Source organism: Phalaenopsis equestris, unplaced genomic scaffold, assembly GCF_001263595.1.
Source record: "Phalaenopsis equestris unplaced genomic scaffold, ASM126359v1 Scaffold000315, whole genome shotgun sequence".
NCBI lineage: Eukaryota > Viridiplantae > Streptophyta > Magnoliopsida > Asparagales > Orchidaceae > Phalaenopsis > Phalaenopsis equestris.
Window position 1 is genome coordinate 230,508 of NW_018164757.1, and position 24,594 is coordinate 255,101.

At 35.8% G+C, this 24,594-nt stretch overlaps 1 protein-coding gene across 2 annotated transcripts in view; it reads right to left on the minus strand.

Annotated features, from left to right (window-relative positions):
* LOC110025616 overlaps window positions 1–24,594 on the minus strand; it is a 59,236-nt gene that overhangs the window by 29,981 nt on the left and 4,661 nt on the right. For both annotated transcript variants that reach the window (XR_002294141.1, XM_020726193.1), the window contains exons 3-4: window positions 15,679–15,747; window positions 15,424–15,538 (exon numbers count right to left, since the gene is read on the minus strand). Coding sequence is in view for 1 of the 2 variants with exons in the window: in XM_020726193.1 (XP_020581852.1) it covers window positions 15,424–15,538; window positions 15,679–15,747 (184 nt within the window). In the remaining variant the exon portion in view is untranslated. The remainder of the gene's footprint in view (window positions 1–15,423; window positions 15,539–15,678; window positions 15,748–24,594) is intronic.

Consider the following 24,594-nt stretch of genomic DNA (forward strand, 5'->3'; position numbering starts at 1 on the left):
CTAGAATCTCCAATTCTTTGCCCAGTTATATATATATATCCCTATTTATTTGCACTCAATTCCATGAACGAAACACTCCTTCATGGAATCAAATGTGATTCTCACTTTGTTGTGAAACTTATACTCCATTTCCCGGATAATATGTTTCACAACAGATGTTGACATTTCAATTGGCTAAATCAAAAAGTAAATTAAGAACGGAGTGAAAAAATCATCACAATTTATTTTATAATTTAAAATTGACATATCCAAATTATCTTTTCATTTCACCATATCTCAGAATACAGAGAAAGACAAAGAAGACTACTCAGAATTCATGAGGAAGATACGTCAAAATTCATGAGGAAGATACGAAAAAACACAGATTATATATATATAAACAAGTTTACAAAATAAAGAAATGAAAGAACACAACTTATCTTAAACTCTTCTTCAAGCAAATCCCTTGAAGTTCCCTTGAAACACTTTCTCTCTTTAAAATCAATTTTAAAATCAACACTGAATTCTCTCTTAGAAATGTAATAGAGAAGAAATCTCACTTTCCCTCTCCTCTTACAAATCATGAAGTTTACAATTCTTCAAGAAAATCCTCTTCATAAACAAGACTTTACTCGATACATGCACACACACACACACATACACACCCACAAGACACACACGCACGCCATATGAGAGGCGTCGGCGCCATTCTCTTTTAAAGAGAGAGATTTCCTCTTTTTTTCTAAGAGAAACATCCTTTCATCCCAAAAGAAAAATCTCTTCATCCAACAGACATATCTTTTCATTTAAAAGCATTTTCCAAGTGTCTAGATGCAAAAAAACCGTCAAAGATCCATCCAGAATCATCTTTGGCGCTGTCGGTGCCATTTTTCATCGCTTCTCTAGACTCAAGAGCCGTCGGCGTCGGTCTGCAACAACTCCACAGTTTCGCTCCGTTTGACTCTGTTTTAGCTCCGTTTCGCCCCATTTCAGTTGTGTTGCATTCCTAACAGATAGTCCTACAAAATAAACATGAAAATAATATTTTATTAAAGTGTAATTTCATTCAAAAACATGTGATGATTGAGAAGTAGATTAAACATAGAAAGACATCGAAATATGTCAGGCTAAAATTTTATTTCTTGCTCGTTTTAGCTCCAAATTACACCGTTTTTACTTCTTTTTTACCAAAAGTCAATTTCTTGTACCTGAAGCTAAAAACAAGCAGAATATCTTCCTTTAAAGTGCAGTATCACCAAAAATGAGTATAAAATATAGGTCTAAAAATGCATATATTTTTTATGCATTAGTGGGCCTTTGAAGGATGCTACAGAGTTCGCCCACGCTGAGGTGGCCAGCCTACAGGCTGAGTTCGCGGGACTTCTGCCATCAATCACTTCGGAGGGGCACCAGTTGCCCAACCTTTCGCCCATTATTGGCTCTCGATAGAAGCGAGTAGATCGGCGGGTACCTTCTTCCAGATCCATGGAGCAGCAAGCGGGTAACAACGGACCTTTGGCAGTGTTGGTCGATTCTTCGGAGGGAGCGGTTGGAGGTTCAGCCGTAGATTATGTGCAGGAGTTATCGGTCCAGCTGACAACCACGAACGCAGAGGTAGCGGCCCTGCGAGCAGAGGTCGCCATCTTGAGAAGCGGGCTAGCCGAGGTGCTGTGGAAACTAGGAGCACTTCGTGAGTCCACCGATCTAAGCAAGTTCCATCATGAGGCTAACCGGGTGGACTAGGTTAGGTTAGGTGGAGCAAAGGTCCTCCAAAGGTTGACTCAGAGGGGGTATCTCTCGACTGAGGCCTTGGAGGACCCGTTCATATTACACTTTTTTCAAGCCTTATAATAATATTATTTGTAATAAAATCGTCTTTTAATAAATTTAAAAGGATGTTTGATGTGACACTTATCATTATGTGATATTTTGTTTTACGTGTCTACCCTATAAATAAAGAAAATGGTCATTTCTTTTTACTTTACACGTTCTGGTTTCCTTTTCTCTGCCTTCGGTCTTTTCTTTTCTTTTCATCTTCTGGCCAACTTTGTCTCTCTGAGATGGCTCCTAAAAATTCCCCCACCCTCTTTGGATCTATCAAGGGTGTTGATCCTTTATTCTTAACGGATGACAACGTGGAGGAGTTGTAGAGGAAGTATGTCTTTCACAACAACATCGTTGTTTGGGGGATGCCAAGGTCAACACGAGCGACAAACGACTTAGTAAGGATCTGGTCTTCTATCGAGACCAGTTCAAGTATGGCCTCCGATTGCCTCTTTGTGATAAGCTCTAGAGTTTTTTTTTAATGTGCACGGGGTCATTTCGGAGCAAGTGCTGCCAAACTCTATAGCCACAACACTGCCCCTCATTCTTTTTTGTCATCGGAAGCACATTTCATGGTTGATCGACCTGTTAAATCACTATTAGTCATTCAAGATTCACAAGTAAGGCTTCACCATGTTTTTGGTAGGCAAGGAACTTCACCTGCTGGGTGTGGAAAATAAAATAAAGGATTGTAAGAATAAGTTTTTGGCTTGTTCTTGCTATAGTGACTGGAGAGTTCGGATCAAGCCAGTGGTGGATAGACCGAAGTCTCTTCCATCGAGTATGGATGTCGCCAAGGTGATGTTGACCGGCCATTATCTCTTGGTCCTGCAGTACATCATCGAGGTGATAGTTGTCGAGGTGATAGTTACTCACTTACTGCGGAGTAAGATGACCAAGAAAAAGTGAGACGAAAGCAATATTCATCGGTCCATGTGATATCGATGCGATAGAAGATATCGAGGTGATAGTTACTCACGTACTGCGGAGTAAGATGACCAAGGAAAAGTGAGACGAAAGCAATGTTCATCGGTCCATGTGATATCGATGCGATAGAAGATCTTGAATCATGCTTTCCAAGGCGCGTAGCGTTTTCATTTCTATTCTCACAAAAGATCATATGCTAGTTCTAATTCGAAAATTCAAAATGAAGTCTTGACATATTGATTGGCCCATTGCTACTAGGAGTTGAGTGACTGAAAGTGTCCTTAGACGGATCAGGCAAAGGTGAAAGGTGGTTGTGACTAGGGTCGCGTTTGCCCATGCGATGGCTTGCCTCATGAATATAGTTTCTTTGGAACGCCATGACATATTTCTGAAAGTGTCCTCTTCAAAATTGATAAGGCGATCAGGACCAAGGTTGCGAAGAAGCTAGCTGCCAAGCACTAGAAGTAGCATCATCTCCTGGGGCTAGGTAATTCTGTAAAAAACGAGGAACCGCTTTCTTATAGTGTGGCCTTAAGATACCTTACCTCCGTGTCTGAAATCAACATTGTTATTCAAGATACGGTGACTGGTAAGGTTACCGACATCCCTAAAAAATATGCTTCTCATGTTATTGATGTAGGGGAAGGCGAAAGGAGAACATCCATTTTTGAAGGGATTCCGAACGAGATAGCGGTTGCAGTCCCCTCTTTCTCGAAAACAGATTTCCATCGCCTAGTTCCTTGATTGCTTGTCGGGTAAGCCTCTGTGGGGTCCTGCCCAAATTGATGTGTTTGGATAGGATATTAGTAACACGATTCTCCTCTCATCTCACATGCTCGATGCGGAAGTTTTCTAAATGTCTCGATCTCTTATTTTGCCATTGCAAGGCATTTTGCATCAGTTTCTTTCTGGCCTCGAATTCTCCACTTATCTGACTTACGACCAACAAAGAGTTTAACTTTACCAGTATCTCCCGTGCTTCGCCAGGTAGATTTCATTTGCCTGCACCGATCTGTCTGCGGGTTCCTCTATTGGGGCCTTCCCATCTCTGTGCGTGTATATCAATGGCGATGAAACCCTTCAACTTTCTTGCTCTGAAGAGCTCCTTCACAAAATTTCAGAGGTGACAATACTCCTCCGTGTCATGCCCGTGGTCACAATGATAGACACAATATTTGTTTGGATTGCGTAATGCCCGTGTTGTCTTCAATGGAGATGTCTTATTGAAATAGTTCTTGTTTTGGATGGACAGGACTAGCTCGGTCATTGACATGTTCAAGGGTGCGAACCCTTGCATTTCTCAATATACATGTGGTCGCTCATAGTACTAAATCGACTGTTGGTCAGGATAGTATTGATGACCCTTGTTGCTTCGGTCACCCCCTCAGCAATCTCGAGACCGAGGATTGTTGGTCTGTCGGCCATTAGGGGTTCGATCGCCCTTTGTCCTTTTATCATCATCCAGACCCTTCCGCTTCTACAACCGGCGGTTGGATGCTCTTGGTTTAGTTTCCAAGGGCTCCATGAGGTCTTCTTCGAGAACAATGTTATCATTTGCTAATTCCAAGACCTCCACGAAGGTCCTTGGCTTCAGTAGGTTCAGGTCATACTTGAATCGCTAGCTACGGATCCCCTGCTTAATGACAGTCTGAGCGATGAGAGGCTCCAAGTTCTTCACCTCTAACGTTTCCTTCTGCAGATGGTTGATGTAAGCCCATAGACTTTCATTCTCCCCCTGCCTAATCTGAAGTAGGATTTTTGTATCCTTCCTCAGTTTTTGCACATTAGCAAACTGTGTCAGAAAGAGCATCCAAAATTCAAAGAAGGACGGGATGATCCTATTTGGCAGGTTGTTAAAACATTGGGGTAAGTCTTCTTTCAGCGTGGTCAGGAACAACCAGCACTTCATGGCGTCATCGATCTGCATGACTCCGATCGTTGACTTAAAAGAAGCCAGGTGATCGACAGGATCACTCTTCGCTTTATAAGGATCGAAGTGAGGAATGTGGAACTTCACTGGAGGTATGGTTACCAAGATTCTTCGAGAGAAAGTGCTACCCATAGCTGGTTGAGCAAACACTCCCCCGATATTAGACTGTCGATGTAGATGTGACACTATATGTCTAATGGAAATCCTTAGGTCCATTGATTAGCTGGTCACCTGGCCAACTGTGAGGCGCTGGTGGATTGTTGAGGGGAGCCATTTGAGGGCGGGTTCCTGGAGGCTCCCCCTCCAGAGGAGACGATCGTCGTTCTATTATTTGTGCTTGCAATACCTGAACTTCTTCCTGTTTGACTCGGCGCACCATCTTTCTATTGAACTTCATGGGCGCTATTTCACTCTGTAGAGATTCTACTTTATAGTTAACTTCGCTTCTCTTTATTCTCACCACACCACCATTCAGGAATGTTGAATCCAAAATTGTCCTTTGGAAAAATATGCCTCGAGAGTTAGAGCTGGGAGAATGAAATAGAGTTAAACCCTAGTAATCAATTGGTCGACATGTTTTAATTGACCAAAGCGTCGGGCCTCGTGGGAATCGTTTCTACTAAGGTATGAACGGCTGGTCAGCTGGTTGCGTTCTGCCGGCCATTAGGGAGCTTTAGCGATTACGACCGTAAATAGTCCCGCCAACGAGATTCTCTGAGGGTGAACTTGATCAGTCTGTTGACCTTTTAGATTACCAGTTCAGATCATATTTCTTTAATTTAATGCTCCGATTGTTATGTATTCATTCTTAGTCTTTCAATTGCTTTCAGATTTAAGCCGATAATAAACTTAATTGCATGAAATTATTATGCCAATTTTATGCATGAATGAAAAAAAATAGAGTTTATTATTTTATAAAACTTTAAACTTTCATTTTAATTTTATCTATTCCTGTTTCACTTCAAGTATTTATCATTTTAAACCTTTTAAGGAGTCATAACATGATTATCGCCATATCCAAAGATATCCTAAGAAATTTATCTGAAAGTATCATAAAAAATGTACTCGAAGGTACTCTTAAAATTTGTACTTGTAGGTACCCTTAATAATGTACTCGAAAATACTATCAAAATTGCACCCGAAGATACACATTTACCATTTTCTTTATCATGCATAAGTGCATTAAGTGTCATCCTAATATCATCTTGGGATAATCATGTATGATTTGACATTTATATTTCATTTCATTTAAATTATCTTATTTTAAAAATACTGAACATTTATTTTATCGTTTTTCCCATTTCATTCCTTAAATTTTAAAGCTCATGATAAAATGCATTTACTTATAAACTGACTATTTAAAGTATTAAAAAAATTCATTATTAAATATACATTAATTTAAAACATATGAAAAAATAATTACTCACCTTTACTTTTAAGAGACCACTGAAATATTTATTCCTCTACTAACTTCTTTGATTAACACCTATATTAGTTAAATGTGCATACAATTATAATAATTCAATTTAAAGAAAACTTAAAAATATTTATTGACATATCATTAAAAATACACAAGTAATTATATTATTCATTATCTTAAAAAAGTTAGATTTGCTTCCTTGCACAAAATTACTCTCACTTTTACAACTTTAATTGATTTAACCTCTAATCTTTTACCTTTTAATTTAAACATTTAGTAAATAATTGATAATTTAATTCAAATAATTTACATCATAAAACTCTAGTTACTCATAAGGTTTGGTCTTACCGTTTGCACACAAGCTTAATTTTGCGCATGACCCATCTCCCTTCACTTTCCCATTAAAACCTTTCACTAACAATATCTGATTTAAATGTATGAACTTTAAATATTAATAATATAACTTATTTAATTAAATTTATACATTTAAACCTAAACTCAATTAATTAACTCACCAGCCTCTACGTTTTCCTTTACCCGCACACGGCAACATGCACGCCCTTTTCTCCTCTTCCTTCTCTCTTGACTCGATCAAGCGCCTTTGCATGACAGAGAAAAGCCCACGACTCCCTTTCCCTGTCGGCTTCTTCTTACTCGCCTTCGGTTAAGACTCAATGCTTCGAGTCCCTCTTGCTGCCTTCGATCGCGTGGCTCTACCTGGACAGCACGCAAACGCTGCCTCCACTGCCTTCTCATCCTCTACATGCGAGCACGGTACGAATCCACTTAGCAGGGCATGATACCCCTTCCCCTCTTCTTCCAGCACAGACATCTTGACGCGATCCAACAGAGCAGCGCACGAAGCCGCGACTTCAGCCTTTCTCGACCAATCGGCTAGGGCTTGGCACAGGAAAATTCGCCAGAATCTACACCGCACATACGATCCTTCTCCCCCGACTTCTCTTCTTCACAGAGCAATTTCATCTTTAGTCCTCGGCACCGAGGGGGTATTGAGTTATTTTGTTATTATCTGGAGTCAATATCCTAATATGAAAGAAAATCTGAAAGTATAACCGCAGAGTGTATTGAATCAAAATAAGGTTGAAATAACTCTGCAATAACCCTCCAATAATTTTCATAGAGGTTATTGAGCGGTTATTGAGAGGGGATTACGCACGGAGAGCTGTGTATATTCTCCGTACACAAATGTTTCTCGTGTCTTTCGCTCTCCCTCTATTTCGAACGAGGGGAAAATTTTACATATGAGAGGTGTCGTAGGTAGTTCTGGGTGGGTATGTCATTCTGTTATATGGGGCCCACCTAAAAAAATTAAAATGGTGTCACGGAAGTTATTGGAGTGGAACAGCGAAAATTATTTTGGAGGGTTATTTGAAGGTTATTGGGGGGTTATTAGGGCATTAACTTCAATAATGTCACAATAACTCTCAATAACCCTCCAATACCCCCCGAGGTTCCACTACAATAACCTCCGTGGTTTCATTCCAATAACGCCCTCCATTAACCCCTGCAATAACCCCTCAATAACCTACGTGGTTTCACGTCAATAACCCCATAATAACCTTTACGTGGCGACACATTACTAGAAGTCCACACAAAAAACTGCGTCCGGACTTCGTATGAAAAATTCTCTCTCAAACAAGGAGAAATGTGAGATAGCGTGTGATAAGATTTTTGTGAGGAGCGTGTGTCCACAAATTACCAACACTTATCTAAATTATTTTATTATTATTTTTTTAATTCAGTTATTACATAAAATAAGCCTAGACTATGATTACACTCAAACCTATATGATCTCTAATTGTTGTCTAGTCACATCACATGCTTGGTCAACTTTTTCTCCCAACAATTTTCACTTCAAGTCATAGAATATTGCAAACTTAAGAGTTTATCTGATATTCTTTAGCTTATATCACTTCATTCACGACAGTCATCACTCGACCATTCACATCTAGTACGCTTGTAACCTGGCATTTGTACTTGAAGGACGTGCATACGAGTTTGTACTTGGAATGGATCATTTCTCTCATTATCGTTCATCTGGGAAAAATGTTCTAGCATCAATAAGCCAAAATCTCTACATTTGTCGATTCAAGGCTATCCATTTTTGGTTATACAAAATTTATTCATCAATTCTCACGTTACTTTGAAATCTATATTGGCATAAGAATGAGAGAATAAGTTCACTAATTTATTACAATATTTAAAAACCACTTATGATGAAGATACTCCATTGAATTTCAAACTCTAGTCCTTATAATTAAGATGGTGAGATGTTTGCGAGACCCATTTTTTGTTCAATGTTTTCCTTTTGTCTTTAAGTTCGATAACCCGTATTCATTTGTAGAGTCATGGTGAATTCCAACGATACCAACACAAATATCTTCAAAAAAGAGATATTATTAGGCTTGTTCACTAAGATAAAGTGGCTAAACGGCCTGAAAAGTAATGCAGCAGATAAAGAGTTCAACTTTTGTGTCATGAGAGGCATCCCAGACAAATCTTATGGGTCTGCTTATTACGAAGTTGGATTTTCGGTGGGCCTCAACTAATGATCCTCTTCCTCAGAATGAGGAGGTGATTTGTAAGTTCCTAAGGGGTCGTCTGTTCCAAGTGATGTTGCGGAGCTGGATAAGATTCCTAGAGCTTCACAATAGTGGGAGTGTGGATCATACAACATATAAAAAATCTCATGTATACAATAAAAATTAAGAATATGCAACATTTTTCTACTTCCATTCTCTACTTGTAGTCTGTGTTACTTATAAAAATGTTGGTCAATTGATCATGAACGTGGCTCTAGATGCTTCTAAGGGGATAAACGACCGAACAAAGTGAAAGATCAACTAAAAACATTCTAAGGAGATACATTTGATTGTCGAGGATAGGAGTGTTGTGAAGGCAGCGAAGGAAGATCAGGTGAACAATGTAGTACTCACCTTTTTTCTCCAAGTGGAAGGGAATCTGCTGCAGTGAGATCTTGAAGTTTCCTAGAGTGTGGATGCCTTTGAGTTGATGCAGCAGATAATGGATTTAAAGCATAGGTTCACAGAGTTGAAAGGATCTATTAATAATTTATAAGGAGAATTAGGAGATCTGAAGGATAAGTACATGGTGCTTCCTGATCAGGCCAAATCCTGCAGTCTAAACTAATACAAGGCTAGGGCAGAGTTCTTGCTATAGTGATTCATCCAATCGAGTCGAGTCCCAATAAAGATCACTTCAGATCCTTGAATAAGGTTTTTATTTTCTCCCCGATTCATTGTACTCATTGGTCTTTGTTTAAATCGAGTCATTTGTAATGAATATTACTTAGAGTTGAATAAAAGATTTGATTTTGGCACCTTGGTTTACACAATGATTTGATTGCTTTATTAAATATGGCTTTACGTATCTGACATCCTATTATTTACCTTCTTGCCCATGTGACGATTGTGGTCCCTTACCATATTAAAAAGATTTTTGGAATAGTTGGTCCACATTGCTCAAAATTTATAAAAACTTTTACTTCTTTTGTTTTCACCGTATCTACTAATTTCCGTGTCAATCATGTCAATTTTTGTAGCTAAGATCCCTAGAAAGTCAAAGATGTACTTAATTTTTATTATATCAATCTAGCCCCGGTGGTGCTAAATTCTTTTTTCAACATCATGACGTTGATTGCTCCTCTTAAGGCTATTGACGATTGTTTGTTTGATTAGTCTCTTCCTATTATGATGGAGCTCGGTCCGCCCATCCCGCCTCCCGCTCCTGATTGCTAAGAGTCACGATTCCTCACTGTTTCGTTTGAATATATTTTTAGGTGGGCCCGATTTAGCACACATGGTGGCAAATTACTAAAGTCCACACGTAGAGCTATGTCCGGACTCTGGATGTAAAATTTTCTCCTTCCAAGAGCTATTCATCCTCATAACTTACAACAGAGTGATTATACAACTTCTGGAATGGGTGTCTGGCTTCAGGTCAAGAGAATAAGGTTAAAAATTGGAAAAGGAAGTCCTAGTTCTCATCCTCGAATAATGCTTGGTCAATCAAGATGAGTCCATGTCCCTTAGTCTTAGTGAAGACGAACGTAAAGTAGTCAGTTGAAGAGCTCAATCGCAGTGACATGGTAAAGTAGGCAAAGCTCAATGTGACATTGATGCTACTATCATGGGGAAGATGTTGGCTCCAAGATTCAACCCAATTTTGAAGGGTGACTAGGAATTCCTAGAAGCTATTAAGCGGCAAACTGTCGAAGGAGCGCAACAAGGTGAAAGGAACACGGCTATACAGGTAAGAACGTGCGTACATGCTCCATTTCTCCCTCTACCATGGTCCTCCAAAAGAAGTAGATGGATGAGCTAATCATTATCTCAAGGGAGGGTTTTCTGTGGAGTGAAGAACAGTGAATTAACCCACTATCCTCTTTTGTTGTAGGGCATAATTATTTGGTAAGGCATTTTCTAGTTAGTTGAGGCTAAACATACTTTTGTATTAGCTCTAGATGTGACTCTGATTCGTTCCCTCTCACTAGTGAATGATCAAACAAATCCAACAAGTGGCAAGGATCCTCTTGCAGAAAAGAAGGCCACCAAAGAAACTCTCCAAGAATATTAACACAAGCAAAAAAGGGAAGGTAGTCATCGAGGACGAACTGGCTCCGAAGAGGAGAAAGGCGTCCACTCTTGTTGAAAAGGTGTCTGCATTGTAGCACCCTTAGAAAGACGACAAAATTTCGAGGATAAATAAGGAAATAGAGCGAGCTTTGGTGGACTTGACTCTAGACTAGAATGTTAGGTTAGAATATGAGGCATGTCTCACCTATCGCTTAGGCTAGGAAGTTTGCTCACCCTCATTAGGTGGACTTGACTCTAGACTAGAATGTTAGGTTAGAAAATGAGGCATGTCTCACCTGTCGCTTAGGCTAGGAAGTTTGCTCACCCTCATTAGGAAAGACTCTCAGGAGCATTAATAAGGACACCTTGTCATTAGAGGCGATGCGTCTAAAGGCAATGAGCTGACATGCATCTCTTTCCCTTGTGAAGTCTTATCGAAGGGGGATACAATATCTCTCAAAGGAGAGAGAGAAGTGAAAAAGCTACGAGAAATTAGCCCTCAAATTGATGAAGTAGAATGAGGAGCTGAAGTCACCCTCTTCTACTATGGATTAACAGTATGCTAAAACTTTAGAAGGAGAATGCTCCATACTAAAAGCTTGATATGGTGAACTCGAGGACGAGCATGAGCTAACTAGCTAGTTGATGGACAACATGAAGACTCTTGAGGAGTTCATCAAAACGTTATTTAAGAGTATCATGTAGAAGGGTACTCTCCAGTAGAATTATATGAGTAGTATTTGTTCGTGTATGGGACACCTGATCAAGAACAATACTTTTCTTGGAGTGGGCAACCATAGAAAAATTGGATGAATTATGCACCAGATTGGAGCGAGAGAGAGTAAGAGTAAGGAGAGCAACAAGAGGGTTCAATGAATGCCTGATAAGCCCTATTTAGTGAAAACCTTATTGCTCCATTTTTGTATTTTTTATTATTGTCGAATAAAAACATTTGCATCACATTTATAGTATTTTGTCAATACAACATCTCAAATTTATTATTTTTCTTTCTGAAATTTTAGAAACATTCTTATAGAAAATAATTGCAATTATAAAAAGCATTTGCATATATGAATACTTTAAATTTTAAATTTACAACATAGTTTGTTGCTTCGATGAGGTTATCATAACATACTTTTTTGTATTCAACTATACAAATATTAAAATTTTTTTTTGGACTTTGACTTACAAAATGAGAATAATTTTAAGTTGCCTCATAACAAGATAGATAAAGAGACAGTATATCATACCAAGGGAATGATAGAATTATAGGCCGACTAGTCGAATAGAAACCTCAAAACACGCAAGAAGATATATATAAATAGTCAAATAAATATCTTGAATTTGCATGAAAAATTGTAGGTTGAATAGTCGAATAGATATATTGAAATTCATAGGAAGAATACCTTGCAAAATTTGAGAGGACCCTCATGACATATTTGGTTATGTTTTAAAAATAATAAACTTGATTCAAGTCTTATACTACCTATGCCCCATGTCATCTCTGTTATGTTTTTCTTGCTAACAAGATGTGCTTCTTAACAGAATAACTAAGAAGATCTTGTCACGATCATTGTGGAGATAATCAATTAAACTTTCCATTGGGGTGACTCACACCTTATTCTTGATCTTGTCAATAAGGAGAATCTAGCCTCCATGCTTTGACTTGTGTTCTAAGAGCTGCGAATAGAGGAGTTTTAAAATGCTTAAATGACATGAGACCAAGAAAAATGATATATGATGCAATTACAACCGAATTAAAACTCTTGATCTATCACTAGGCTTTTCGATCGAGTGACCATAGTTTAGAGGATTTAACTATTGTTGCCAAATGGATAACGATTTATTGTAATTCAATGCTTAGTCATGCGGATGTCTGTCAGCCGAGTTCTCTGAGTATAGAAGAATAGTAATGGCATAAAGTGAGGAGGATACAGACATGTTGGATGTTTGTAATACCTGACAAAATATCAATTGATGTTAGTCAACACGCTAATGCCTTTATGAGAAACTAAGGTATCATGGTGTTATAGGTCGCAAATTTGATGCCATTAATGCATCATTCATTTCTCCCATCGGTTCCTTTGCCTTGACTTGCTATAAATAGGAGGGTTTTGTTCTATTATAAGTAAAGAATCTGAGAAGGAAACTATAAATGGCTAGTGAAGTAAGATTTGTGCGAACTTAAGTGAGGAGGTTAACCAAGGGGATGAAGATAAGTCAAATGGCTCATACTCGTCTTCTTCTCCCATTTAAAGTTGTTCCCTGGTATCTGAAACAGCGAATCACTGGCTTCAAACGTTGGATTGTTGATATTTTTGAAGCTGGTGATTGGATGTTTTGAAGTCTAAAGTAAAATACCATCTCGTTTGAATATTATCGCTTTAAGCTAGCATGAAATGAACATTAATTTATACTATTGATTAGTAGTGTAGTGATGCACAAAATCAATCACGCAAGTATACATGTCAATCAAATAATATTCAAACTACTGTGTCCGAGTTATCAATCACATGAAGAATGTGAAACTTCTCAAATTAGCTTAATAACTAGTTTAATAATCCTTTCTTTAATTCAAAGGCCTTCGAATTTTGCAAATATTTTTAAGGGTTCTATATTTTAATTTGCAAAATCAAAGGTATGTGTTTTATTAATGTAGAAAACTATCTTTTAGATTGATTTATGCAAAATCTAGGTTTCTCCATTAGATTCTCCAATTGTAGTTGACAATTGGGGACAAACACTTTGGCAGATTTTAACAACTTTGTGAGGGAAGACTCACAAGAAGTACATCATAACTTTTTTTTTCAATAGTTTTTTTTTTATTCTTTTTTGTTATCAAAATGCATTTTCAACCAACAATTTTTTGACAGTCAAAATTCCATTGGAAATCTGCTAGTGATATGAATTTCTGTCAGAAATTTCTTGTTTTCCAATAGACATATGTCTACAAAATATGATATTATCCTTTAGTGAATCAAACAAAAAATTTAGCACTTGGCTGAACTCGTTTGGTTTTGTTAAAGCTCAATCCAGATTAATAATCAATTCTAAATTGGATCAATTTTGGAGGTAACATCTCAGTCCTATTCCATAGAGCTAAAAATAACTAAGGAAGTTCTTATATCAACTATTTGAGGGCAAAATATAAAAATAAGCAAGTATTTCCAAGAAATAATTTGAAAAATAGGTAATGACACAAGTGAAAGTGGACTACATGTCAAAGCAATAAAACAATCAGGAATTGATTTGTATTGGGCATGTCATTCTGCATGTCCCTTTATTATTTTCTAAAATGATCAAGCATGCTGACTATATATTCCACACAAACTATGTCAAAATAAACAACAAAACCAATTTTAATTAAAGTCTTATAGAACATGGAAAGCATTAATTTAAAGCTTATTAATTGTTAATTTTAATCAAAGAATAATGTAAATATGAATAAAGTGATTATTCTATGTTTAAATTCTGAAAAAAATTTAAATGTCACGCTGATCTAAATTTTTGTCCTTTACTTTTCAATATTTTCTTTCCAATGATACTATATTTCCATTCCAATTTCAGTTCACAATATGAACAAAAAAAAATCTAATATGGATGTGTATCCAAAGATTGGTAGAATATGCATGAGGAGGGATGTGATACAATCATCATAATTAGACAACAATAAATTCTATCCTTTTGGTGCTTTGATGTAAAGTAAGAGCATGAACATCAAAGATACAAGCAAAAGCTATGCATGTCCAAAATTTTCTGCTTTAAAGAATAAAATGCCAGCTTCAAGCATTGTTGCAAATTTTAGCAATAATGACACTTGCAAAGGAGGGGATTTATATGATTTTATGTTGTAAGCAATTGTACAATTTATTTTGTTCAAAAATTTGAAAGATTATCACTTCAAAGTATACCAAAGTACATGTCTTGAAATATTAACTTGAGTGTTTCTGTAAAACATCTTCAATTTTATTATTAGATTGTCTCATTCAGTAAAATTTCGGTTGACCTGGCTAATTACCACTAGATTCTAGGGGAAACGTTAAAATAATGAATTTATAAAGAATAGTTCTAATAATAAGACATAAATTTTACACCCTAAATCTTGTAGGAATCCAAATTTAAGAATTAAACTACTTAAAGTTTATTTGTCAAATCACACATTGATTAGTTAAAATATATTATTTATAATTTATTAAAGCTAATTAAAAATAACTAAGATGCTCATTTCTGTTATGATACTGAAACTTGTTGGGATATTGCTTATGAACCAACTTTGGACGCATAAAATAAAGAAATATTACTGATAGTTTTTTTTTTTTTTGTAAATTTTCATATTTTTTTTATGAAAAATGATATACATTGATCTATATAATATCAACTCTAGGTTATGAGGACAGAGTTAAATGATAAAAAATAAGCATGTCATCAGGCTAAATTGCAAAGATGCTATTCATATATTTGAGTGAATAGGGTATAGTACCTTCAATAGATTGAGGAAAATCTTACTAAACTGTGGTTGTGCACCAGAGAAGAAATTAGTTTTTAATTATACAAAGAGGTGAAGTAAAACTTTTATAAATAATATAGATATGATGTATGCCATTAGAGAAAATAAATAACTATATAAGAAGTAATTATTAAGAACTGTTATGGGAATTGACACTGCAATTAAGAAAGTTCCATCTTTATCAACTTTCTGAATCAATCTAATAAATTTGCAAAGCTACCTTCACTAGAATTTTTTTTCTTGCTGTCTGCATGAAGCATCATTGGAGAAAATAAGGTGTTGTTCGGGGGAACAATATGCACATTTCTGCTTAAGTAAGAATGCATCATTTTCTCCTGAACAAGTACAAAAAACAACCTCTTTCAATATGTCTGCAATATGGAAAATAAAAAATGAAAGTCTAAAGCATTTTAAAATTGTCCTTTCTCCCCCCTAGTTTATTTTGAAACTTTCCTTAGAACAGAGAGAGACTTACTTTCCTTTCCCTTATTCTTTTGCCAGTAAAATGCTCTTCCAACTTATGGCGTTTAGCAATTTCATGCTTCTGTTATTGGAAATAAACATAAAAGATAAGTAAAAAAAAGAATGAAATAATTACTTATTCTCCTATAAAGCATTAGATTAATATAAACATTTGAATGAGAAAGAAAATAATTAATTATTATAACAGTTAGCACAACACTTTCACATTAGTAATGGATCATTTTACACAAAAATCATCATTATTGGATATTTGGTAGCAAATATTATGGCCCTCAAAATTTCAATATTAACAAAAAATTTTTGCAAATAACTTGCAAAATAACTTGCAAAATAACTAGACAAAATTGCCAAGTTTTTGGGCTACATTACTTTATTCTTTGCATTGATAAATAAAATGATCGTGCAGTCATAAAACATGATACTATTGCAACAAAAAAAAGAAAAAAATAAGAGAAAAAGAGAATGATAAGTAATGGACATCCACTTGTGATCAATGTCCAGTCGGAACTTAAGAAAATTTAGCAAATGTCATATTGACGCAGAACTCCATTAGCTGAACTACCATTTTCACTGGTTGTTGCTCTTGTTGCTAACTTTACCAGCTAAAGATAATTATTTAAGTTCTTGTTACAGGAATTCCTACTTCCAATCTGTTAGCTTTTTGATGCTCTCATCCATGATTTGCATATGTTGTCATAGTACAACCTACGACAAGTTACAAGATTTTCTTCTGATCCGGACTCAATAATGAAATATCCATGCTGAGATATGGCTCCTATATGGATTCTCATTCTCCTGCTAAAATAATTCAACTTCTAACTATTTGGAAACTGGTTGTTGAATCCGTCTTACGATTTTGTTATTGAAAATTGGAGATTTGTGGTTAGAAATAAGGTTCTTTTATTTGTGTAAAGGAATTCCATTTTATTTCTACTTTCAATAAAACAAGTTTTTAATTTGGTGTTATGCCTTCTAGCCATCCCTCATTGTAAATGAAGATTGAAGCTTTTTGAGAGAAGCTCCTAATATCGACATGAGGTCAATGTTTTTTTTCTTATTTTTATTATTTACTTTATAATCATGTGATTGAGTTTTGGCAAGATCAGGTATAATCTATTTTTTCTTGTTGTGTAAGTTTTCATTTAGGCATATAATTTTTTTAATGATTCAAATTTTTATTGAAGATTTATAATAGAGGACTAACGAATTATTGTTTGTGTGCATTTCCATATAAAGTATAAATAATTTACTAAATTAAAAGTTTATAATAAGAAATTTCAATATGTGAGTGATTGTGTATATCTCAATGTAGATCAATACTATAAAACCATTGACCTTAAGGCATCCATAATCAAATTCGATATCACATCTTAATGATGCATCAAAATATCAACAAGAAGTAAGAAATAATAACTATGTTTAACAAGTAATAAAATGAACTAAATTTGACTATAGTTCTAGACCAGTACAATGAAATCAATGAGTTCAAAGTGCAATGCTATACACAAAAGTGTTCGTGTTTTGAGCAAATAGGCTGAATGTTCTTTTCTTTGCTTTCATTCCAATAAATAATGTTCTCTACAATCTATTTTAGGTATCTTAATAATACATAATAATTTGTAATAATACATAGTCCTAATCTAACCATTCAACTATAAGGAAAGAATATGTACAATTAATTTACAAAATTTAATTAAAAAATTTAAATAAGGAAACTCTTAATTCTGACCGATTTCAGTTAATTTTGATTGATATCCCCCCTCAAATTGATGTTGACTGATCAAAAAACATTAATTTGTCAAGAAGGAGCTGATGATGCTGCTAAGAAAAGACTTTAGTAAATATAGTAGCCGTTTAAAGATCAGAAGAGATATGAGGAAGAGAAATGATGCTGTTATCATAAGCTTCTCGAATAGTATGACAGTCCACTTCAATGTGTTTCGTGTGCTCATGAAAGAGAGGATTGACAGTAATTTGGAAAGAACTAATATTATCTGCATAAAAAGAAGTAGACTCAAGTTGAGGGAAACAAAACTCAGCCAACAAACCTCGAAGCCAAATGATCTCAGAACAAACAGAGGACATATCATGATATTCAGACTCAGTAGAAAACTTAGACACTCGATCTTGTTTCTTACTTTTCAAAGAAATTAAAGATTTGCCGAGAAATATGCACCAGCCAGTACTAGGTCGACGTGTATCAGAATAGCCAGCCCAATCAACATCACTATATGTTGTTAAGCGGATAGGATATTTCGCAGAAAAAAACAGACGTGATGAGAAGTATCTTTCAAATACCTAACAATACGTCGAACTGCTGCTAAATGAAGATATGTAGGTGTCTGCATAAATTGACTAACTTGTTGCACATCAAATGAAATATCAGGACGTGTGATGATTAGATAATTGAGACTCCAAATAAGTTGTCGATACAGAGATGGATCAGATAGAAAGTTATCATCATTCCATTGATATTTAACATTCACTTCCAAAGAAGTATCAATAGGACGACCCTCTTAGAGCCCAGCCAAAACAATGGTTTCCTTAGTATTGTTATGTTGATGAAGAAAAATGCCAACGAGAGAACAGTGAACTTCAAGACCTAAAAATAGGTTAAAGACCCTAAATCCTTTATATGAAAAGAAGCTTGAAGACGCTTCTGTAAATGAGACATCAATTGAGTATTGGATCCCGCGATAGACAATATCATCAACATAGACTAATAACAACACAATTCTCTTATTAGTCTTCCAAGAATCATATTAACTCTGAATAAAAGAGAAACTAAGAAGAGTATTGCAAAACTTTTCAAACCAGACCCGTGGAGCCTGTTTCAAACCATATAGTGATCGTTTGAGCTTACAAATATCATGTGAGGGTGTATAAAACAAGCCTGGAGGAGTCATATAGATATCTTCCTTAATATCCCCATGCAAAAATGCATTCTTAATATCCATCTGTTGTAAGGACCAGTCTTTAAAAGCAGCAATAGATAGAACAAGCCGGACAATTGTCATCTTAGCCACAGGAGCAAAAGTCTCTTCATAATCAATCTCATATTTTCGTCGATTGCCAAGAACTACCAATCTTGCCTTATATCTGTCAAGGGAGCCATCGAATCGAATCTTAAGAGAATAAACCTATTTACAACAAATGAATTTAACACCTGCAAGACATGAAACAATATCCCAAGTGTGATTGTCTTGAAGGTTTTGAAGTTCCTCTTGCATGACTTTTACCCAATAAGTCTGTTTAGCAGCCTGAGAATAAGATGTAGGAACTGTAGTATTAGTTAAATTTGTAGAATAACCATATCTATTTGGAGGACGAATGTGCCAAGTTGATTGTTGAAGACTCATTGAAGCATTTTCAGGAGCAGGGTCGGGAAGGACTGAAGATGAAGGGATCAGGCGTCGTGTGTAGAAAATTTCAGGCTTGAATGGTTTATCAAAAGAAGAATCATCAAAATGAGGAAGTAGAACAATGTCAGATGTCGAAAGAGGATGTTGAAAATAGTATTCATGTTTAAAGAAAATCACATTCTGAGAGATACGTTATCGATTATTAATCGAATTATAACACAAAAAACCTTTATGATTAGGACTGTAACCTATAAAGGTTACATCGAACAAACTTTGATGCCAACTTATGATGTTCATGGCCAGGTAAATGAGCAAAACAAAACATTCAAAGTTATTTAACATATGATAATTAGGATGTTTACCAAAAATGTGATAGTAGTGAGAATCAAGTTTCAATTGTTGAGATGGTAAGAGATTAATCAGATAAGCCGCGGTAGATAAAGCTTCTGCCTAAAACTTAGTTGGAACAAAAGATTCTAACAATAATATGCACATCATATCTAATGGATGACGATTTTTCCATTTTGCTACTCTATTCTGCAGGGTGTATAAGGACATGAATGATATGAAATAATACCTTTATCATGAAGAAATATTTGAAATTCATGAGACATGTATTCACCACCATTATCAGACAGTAAAGTTTTAATACAAGTGTATAACTGAGTATCAATATATGTCACAAATGTTTGAAACACGGTAAACACTTGTGCTTTGGAATGTAAAAAATAGATCCATGTGAATGGGCTATAATCGTTAATAAATGTCATAAAATATTTATACTGAGCATGTGAAATAACCAGTATAATTCCCCAAACATCACTATGAATAATGTCAAAGCATTTATTGACATAACTGCCCAAAATAAGAGAAGACAATATCTTATTTTTTCCCAGCTTACAAGATGAACAATCAACTAATAAACCTTTTTCTGTAGGACCAAAACACCACTTTGCAAGAGATGATTCAAAACAACATTATTTGGATGATCTAACCGTCTGTGCCAGATGCTAGCTTTATTTTCAACAACTAAAGAAACAAATGAAAAAGTTCGAGGCATGATAAATTATAATGGAAATAACCTGCCCACTTTAGGCCCATTCGCTATCACATTTCCCTATATCTGATCTTGAACAATACAACAATTATGAGAAAAGTGTATGTCACAGTTATTATCCACCGTTTGACTAACAGAAAGTAAGTTCGTAGATAATTTAGGAGAAATCAAGACATGTCAGAAAGAAGAGTTAATATCGCCAACTGTCGTAATCGGAATATTATTTTCATCAGTAACCTGAATATGTTGAGTACTAGTGTACGAGCGTTGATTATGTAAAAAATTAGATGTGTCAGTCATATGATTTGTGGCATCGGAATCAACAAACTAATGAGAAGGAAGAGAAGAAATTACCTTACCTTTTCCTTGAAAACTAAGAACATAAAATGCATAAAGAATCATCTGTTGAACCATATTGTGTAACAATTGATTATTGCCGGCAACTGTAGATGTCGAAGTAGGAATATGAGAGTCGGATACCACAATATGAAGGACCAGTGGTTTGCGGTTTTGAGGCTGTGTAGGACACTCCTTAATAATGTATCCATTTTTCTCGCAATAATTACATAACTTCTTACTATATTGGCGAGCAATATGAACAAATTCCTTGCAGCTGTAACACTATTTTGTTTTCTGTCCTCGGGTCTGAGTAGCATATGTAACATTGACTATTTTTGATGATCCACCAGCTGCACCGATAGTGGCTTATGCCACCAATCTTTGTTCTCTGTGTAAAAATTCACCGAAAAATACGTTCAAACAGGGAACCAGATCTCTATTCAGCAACCCAGCCCGAACAGGTTCAAATTCAGGACTGAGCTTTCATAAAAAACTGATCACGGTGACTCACTTCATGAATAGCCTGAAGACTAACTAAATTCTTCTTTGATACATTAGCATATATAATGTCAGAATATTCACTCCATAAATTTAAAAAACAATGAGATTGCCTTGACTATAATTACCCATATCAAGTTCCAATTGAAAACGCCTTACAGTGTTATTTTGATTGTAGACACGCTTCAAGTATTCTTACATTGCTTTAGCCGTCCCAAATGATCGTAAATTGTTCACCATATGAGTCTCAATAGATCCCAGAATCCAAGAGACAATCTGAACATCCTATGCCTCACATTGACAAAGATCTTTCGGCTTTTGTAGGTGCTGGAACAGACCCATTAATATGACCCCAAAGCTCTTGCCCTTCCCAAAACAAATTGAGATAAAAGTCAACATAATTCTTTCTGGTGAATCTGATAGCTAAGATTTCTGAATACATTTTAAATAGAATTGTCGACAAGTAGACAAATATTTGAGCGTGAACAAAGAAGGATCGTGCGCTTGAGTTCAAGCCGATGAACAAATGCACGGACGAACAAATGAAGCAAACGAAGCAGACGAAGCAGTCCAGAAGAGCGAACAACTTGGTTTGAGCGAACCAAAAGAGTCGACAAAGACGCGGGAACCAGCAGAAGCACGGAAACTTGCTGCCTGAAGACGGGATTAGGGAGAGAAATCCGAAGTTGAAGCAAATAATCCTCGAGCCATGAGTGTTGAAGCCGAAGATCTAGGGTTTGTCGAAGCCGAAGCCGTCGATCTAGGAAGGAGTGCCGAAGCCGAAGTCGAAGTCTTCGATCCTTGAGTGCGACGAAGAAGCCGAAGTTGAAGCGGACGAAGCTGAAGCGAAAGAAGCAGTTGAAGATGCCGCAGAAGCAGCGATGGCTAGCATAGAAGATCTGAAGCGGACGAAGCCTTTGATCCTTGAGTGCGACGAAGAAGATGAAGTTGAACCAGACGAGCTGAAGCGGAAGAAGTAGTCGAAGCTGTAGGAAGCAGTCGACGAAGATGGAATGAGCTCGAGTCGAAGATGAAGAACGATTCCCAAAGGCTAGGGAAGACGAAGGGAGATTCAGACCGGAAAGATTCAACGTGACTCTGATACCATGCCAATGCTTTGAGGAAAAAGGTTGAATGCTTTTTTCCTTTGGTTTCATTCTAATAAATAATAGTCTCCATAATCTATTTTAGGTATCCTAATAATACATAATAATTTGTAATAATACATATTCATAATCTAACCATTCAGCTATAAGGAAAGAATATGTACAAATAATATACAGAATTTAATTCAACAATTTAAATAAGGAAACTCTTAATTTTGCTCGATTTCAGTTAATCTTGATTGATAAAAAGTTTATTTTTGCTTTAATGTACAAAACACGAAACAAAACGAAACTTTTACTAACAAGAGTGTTTACATTGTGTATATCATTCATATATATACTATGTGCACACAATAGTTATTTATTTAGGAAAACATAAATTAAATTAGGCTATAGTAATCAACAAATATAATAACTCACTTAATAACAACAATTTCATATATCTGAAAGCAAAAGAAAATAATCATAAATTAAAAAAATAATGAAATGGTGAAATAATATTTAAAAGTTAAAATATTCATGAGATTAAATTGCTGCTGAAGTCCAGGAAGCGGGGGTTATTTGAAGCAAGAAATTGCGAAGTATTCTCTGAAAGAATTATATCCGAAAGAACTAATAATGCTAGCAACAACAAGAATCAATAGGAGAAGCATATGAAACCTAGAAGTGAGCATTCGTGCCAAATAATTATGTTGGATATTTAGTTTGAAAAGTAATAAAATTTGATATCACATCTTAATGATGTTTCAAATATCAACAAGAAGTAAGAAATAATAACTATATTTGAAATGTAACAAAACAAAATAAATTTGACTATAGTTCTAGACTAGTACAATGAAATCAATGAATTCAAAGCACAATGCTATACACAAAAGTTTATTTTTGCTTTAATGTACAAAGTACGAAACAAAACGAAACTTTTACTAAAAGGAATGTTTACATCGTGCATATCATTCATATATATACTATGTACACACAATAGTTATTTATTTAGTAAAACATAAATCAAATTTGGCCATAGTAATCAGCAAATATAATAACACACTTAATACCAACAATTTCATATATCTAAAAGCAAAAGAAAATATTCATAAATTAAAAAATAATGAAATGGTGAAAGAATATTTAGAAGTTAAAAATACTCATGAGATTAAACTGCTCTTGAAGTCTAGGAAACCGGGGTTATTTGAAGCAAGAAATTGAGAAGAATTCTCTAAGAGAATCTTCTGTGAAAGAACCTAATAATGCTAGCAACAAGAATCAATAGGAGAAGCATATGAAACATAGAAGTGAGCATTCGTGCCAAATTATGTTGGATATTAAGTTAAATCATAAAGTTAGAATCAAGTTTCTTTATGACCAGATTAAAGCGCATAATTGACATGAGTTAATTTTTGTGATTAGCCCATATTTTTCCCTACTTTACATATTATTTTTAACTATTTCTCACAGATTTATGCTTGCAAAAAGTTTTCTGTTGATATTGTGCAGGTTATAGGAGTTGAAATGGAAAAATCCAGCGAAAATGTGACCCGAAGCGGTGTATAGGAGTTGAAACGGAAAAATCCAGCGAAACCCGAAGCGGCGTGACAATTCCATCTATCGAAGACTAGCGGCATGACCATGCCAACTTTGACAGAGTAGCTGTGTGACCACGCCGCTATCGAGCGTGACCACGCCGCTATCGAGCGTGACCATGCCGCTATCGAGCGTAACCACACCACCCCCTTTAGCAATCTAGCGTGGCCATAACAGTTTTGGGTGTGACCATTCCAACGAGCGGGAAAACACTTTAGGAAGGACATTTGATTGCCTAAGCAGTGATTCTTGATATAAAAGTGAATTTTAGGGTTTCTTGGAGAATATTCTGCGTCAAGGAGTCATTGGAGGCTGCTGGAGGTAAGGGTAGGAGAGGATTTGAGAGCTTTCCACAAGGTCTTCTTCCTCCCTAAGTGAAAACCTTGAGGGGTGAGTTCTTACTTTGTTTTGTGAGTTGTGAGAGATTTGTATGAGAGGAATGATTGTTATCATTGTGGAAAGAACAAGTTACTATATGTTTTATATGTTTTGTTTCTTATAATGAATTCCTGCATAGCTTTCCTTTCTATGGTTTTCTTGATGATGTGCGGCTAATTTCATTCTTCTTTTCTCTGTGATGTAGGGCTAGTAGATTTGATTGTGGTTTTTCCATAATGTTTTCCGTTAGCATTTTCTTGTGCTTTCATGGCCTTTGTTATTGGTTAACCTATGAACTTAATTTGTTCCTAGTCGGACCAACTAAGATGTTAAAGTATTTCATGAGCTACGACCTCTAACCGTTGTATAGTGAAAATGAATGGTTAACCACATAATTCCGAGAGGATAGACATATTCCAGTGAAATTATGCAATTATCCCTGAGAATCATAACAGTTATGTGGAATGCCATGGAGATTGACGGAGCCTCAACTTCATGGATTCTATGTTTCTTTTGACCTAGACAGCCATAAAGAGTAATATATGCCCAACTGACAACAATCACGCAGAAACATATTTAAGAAAGCCAAG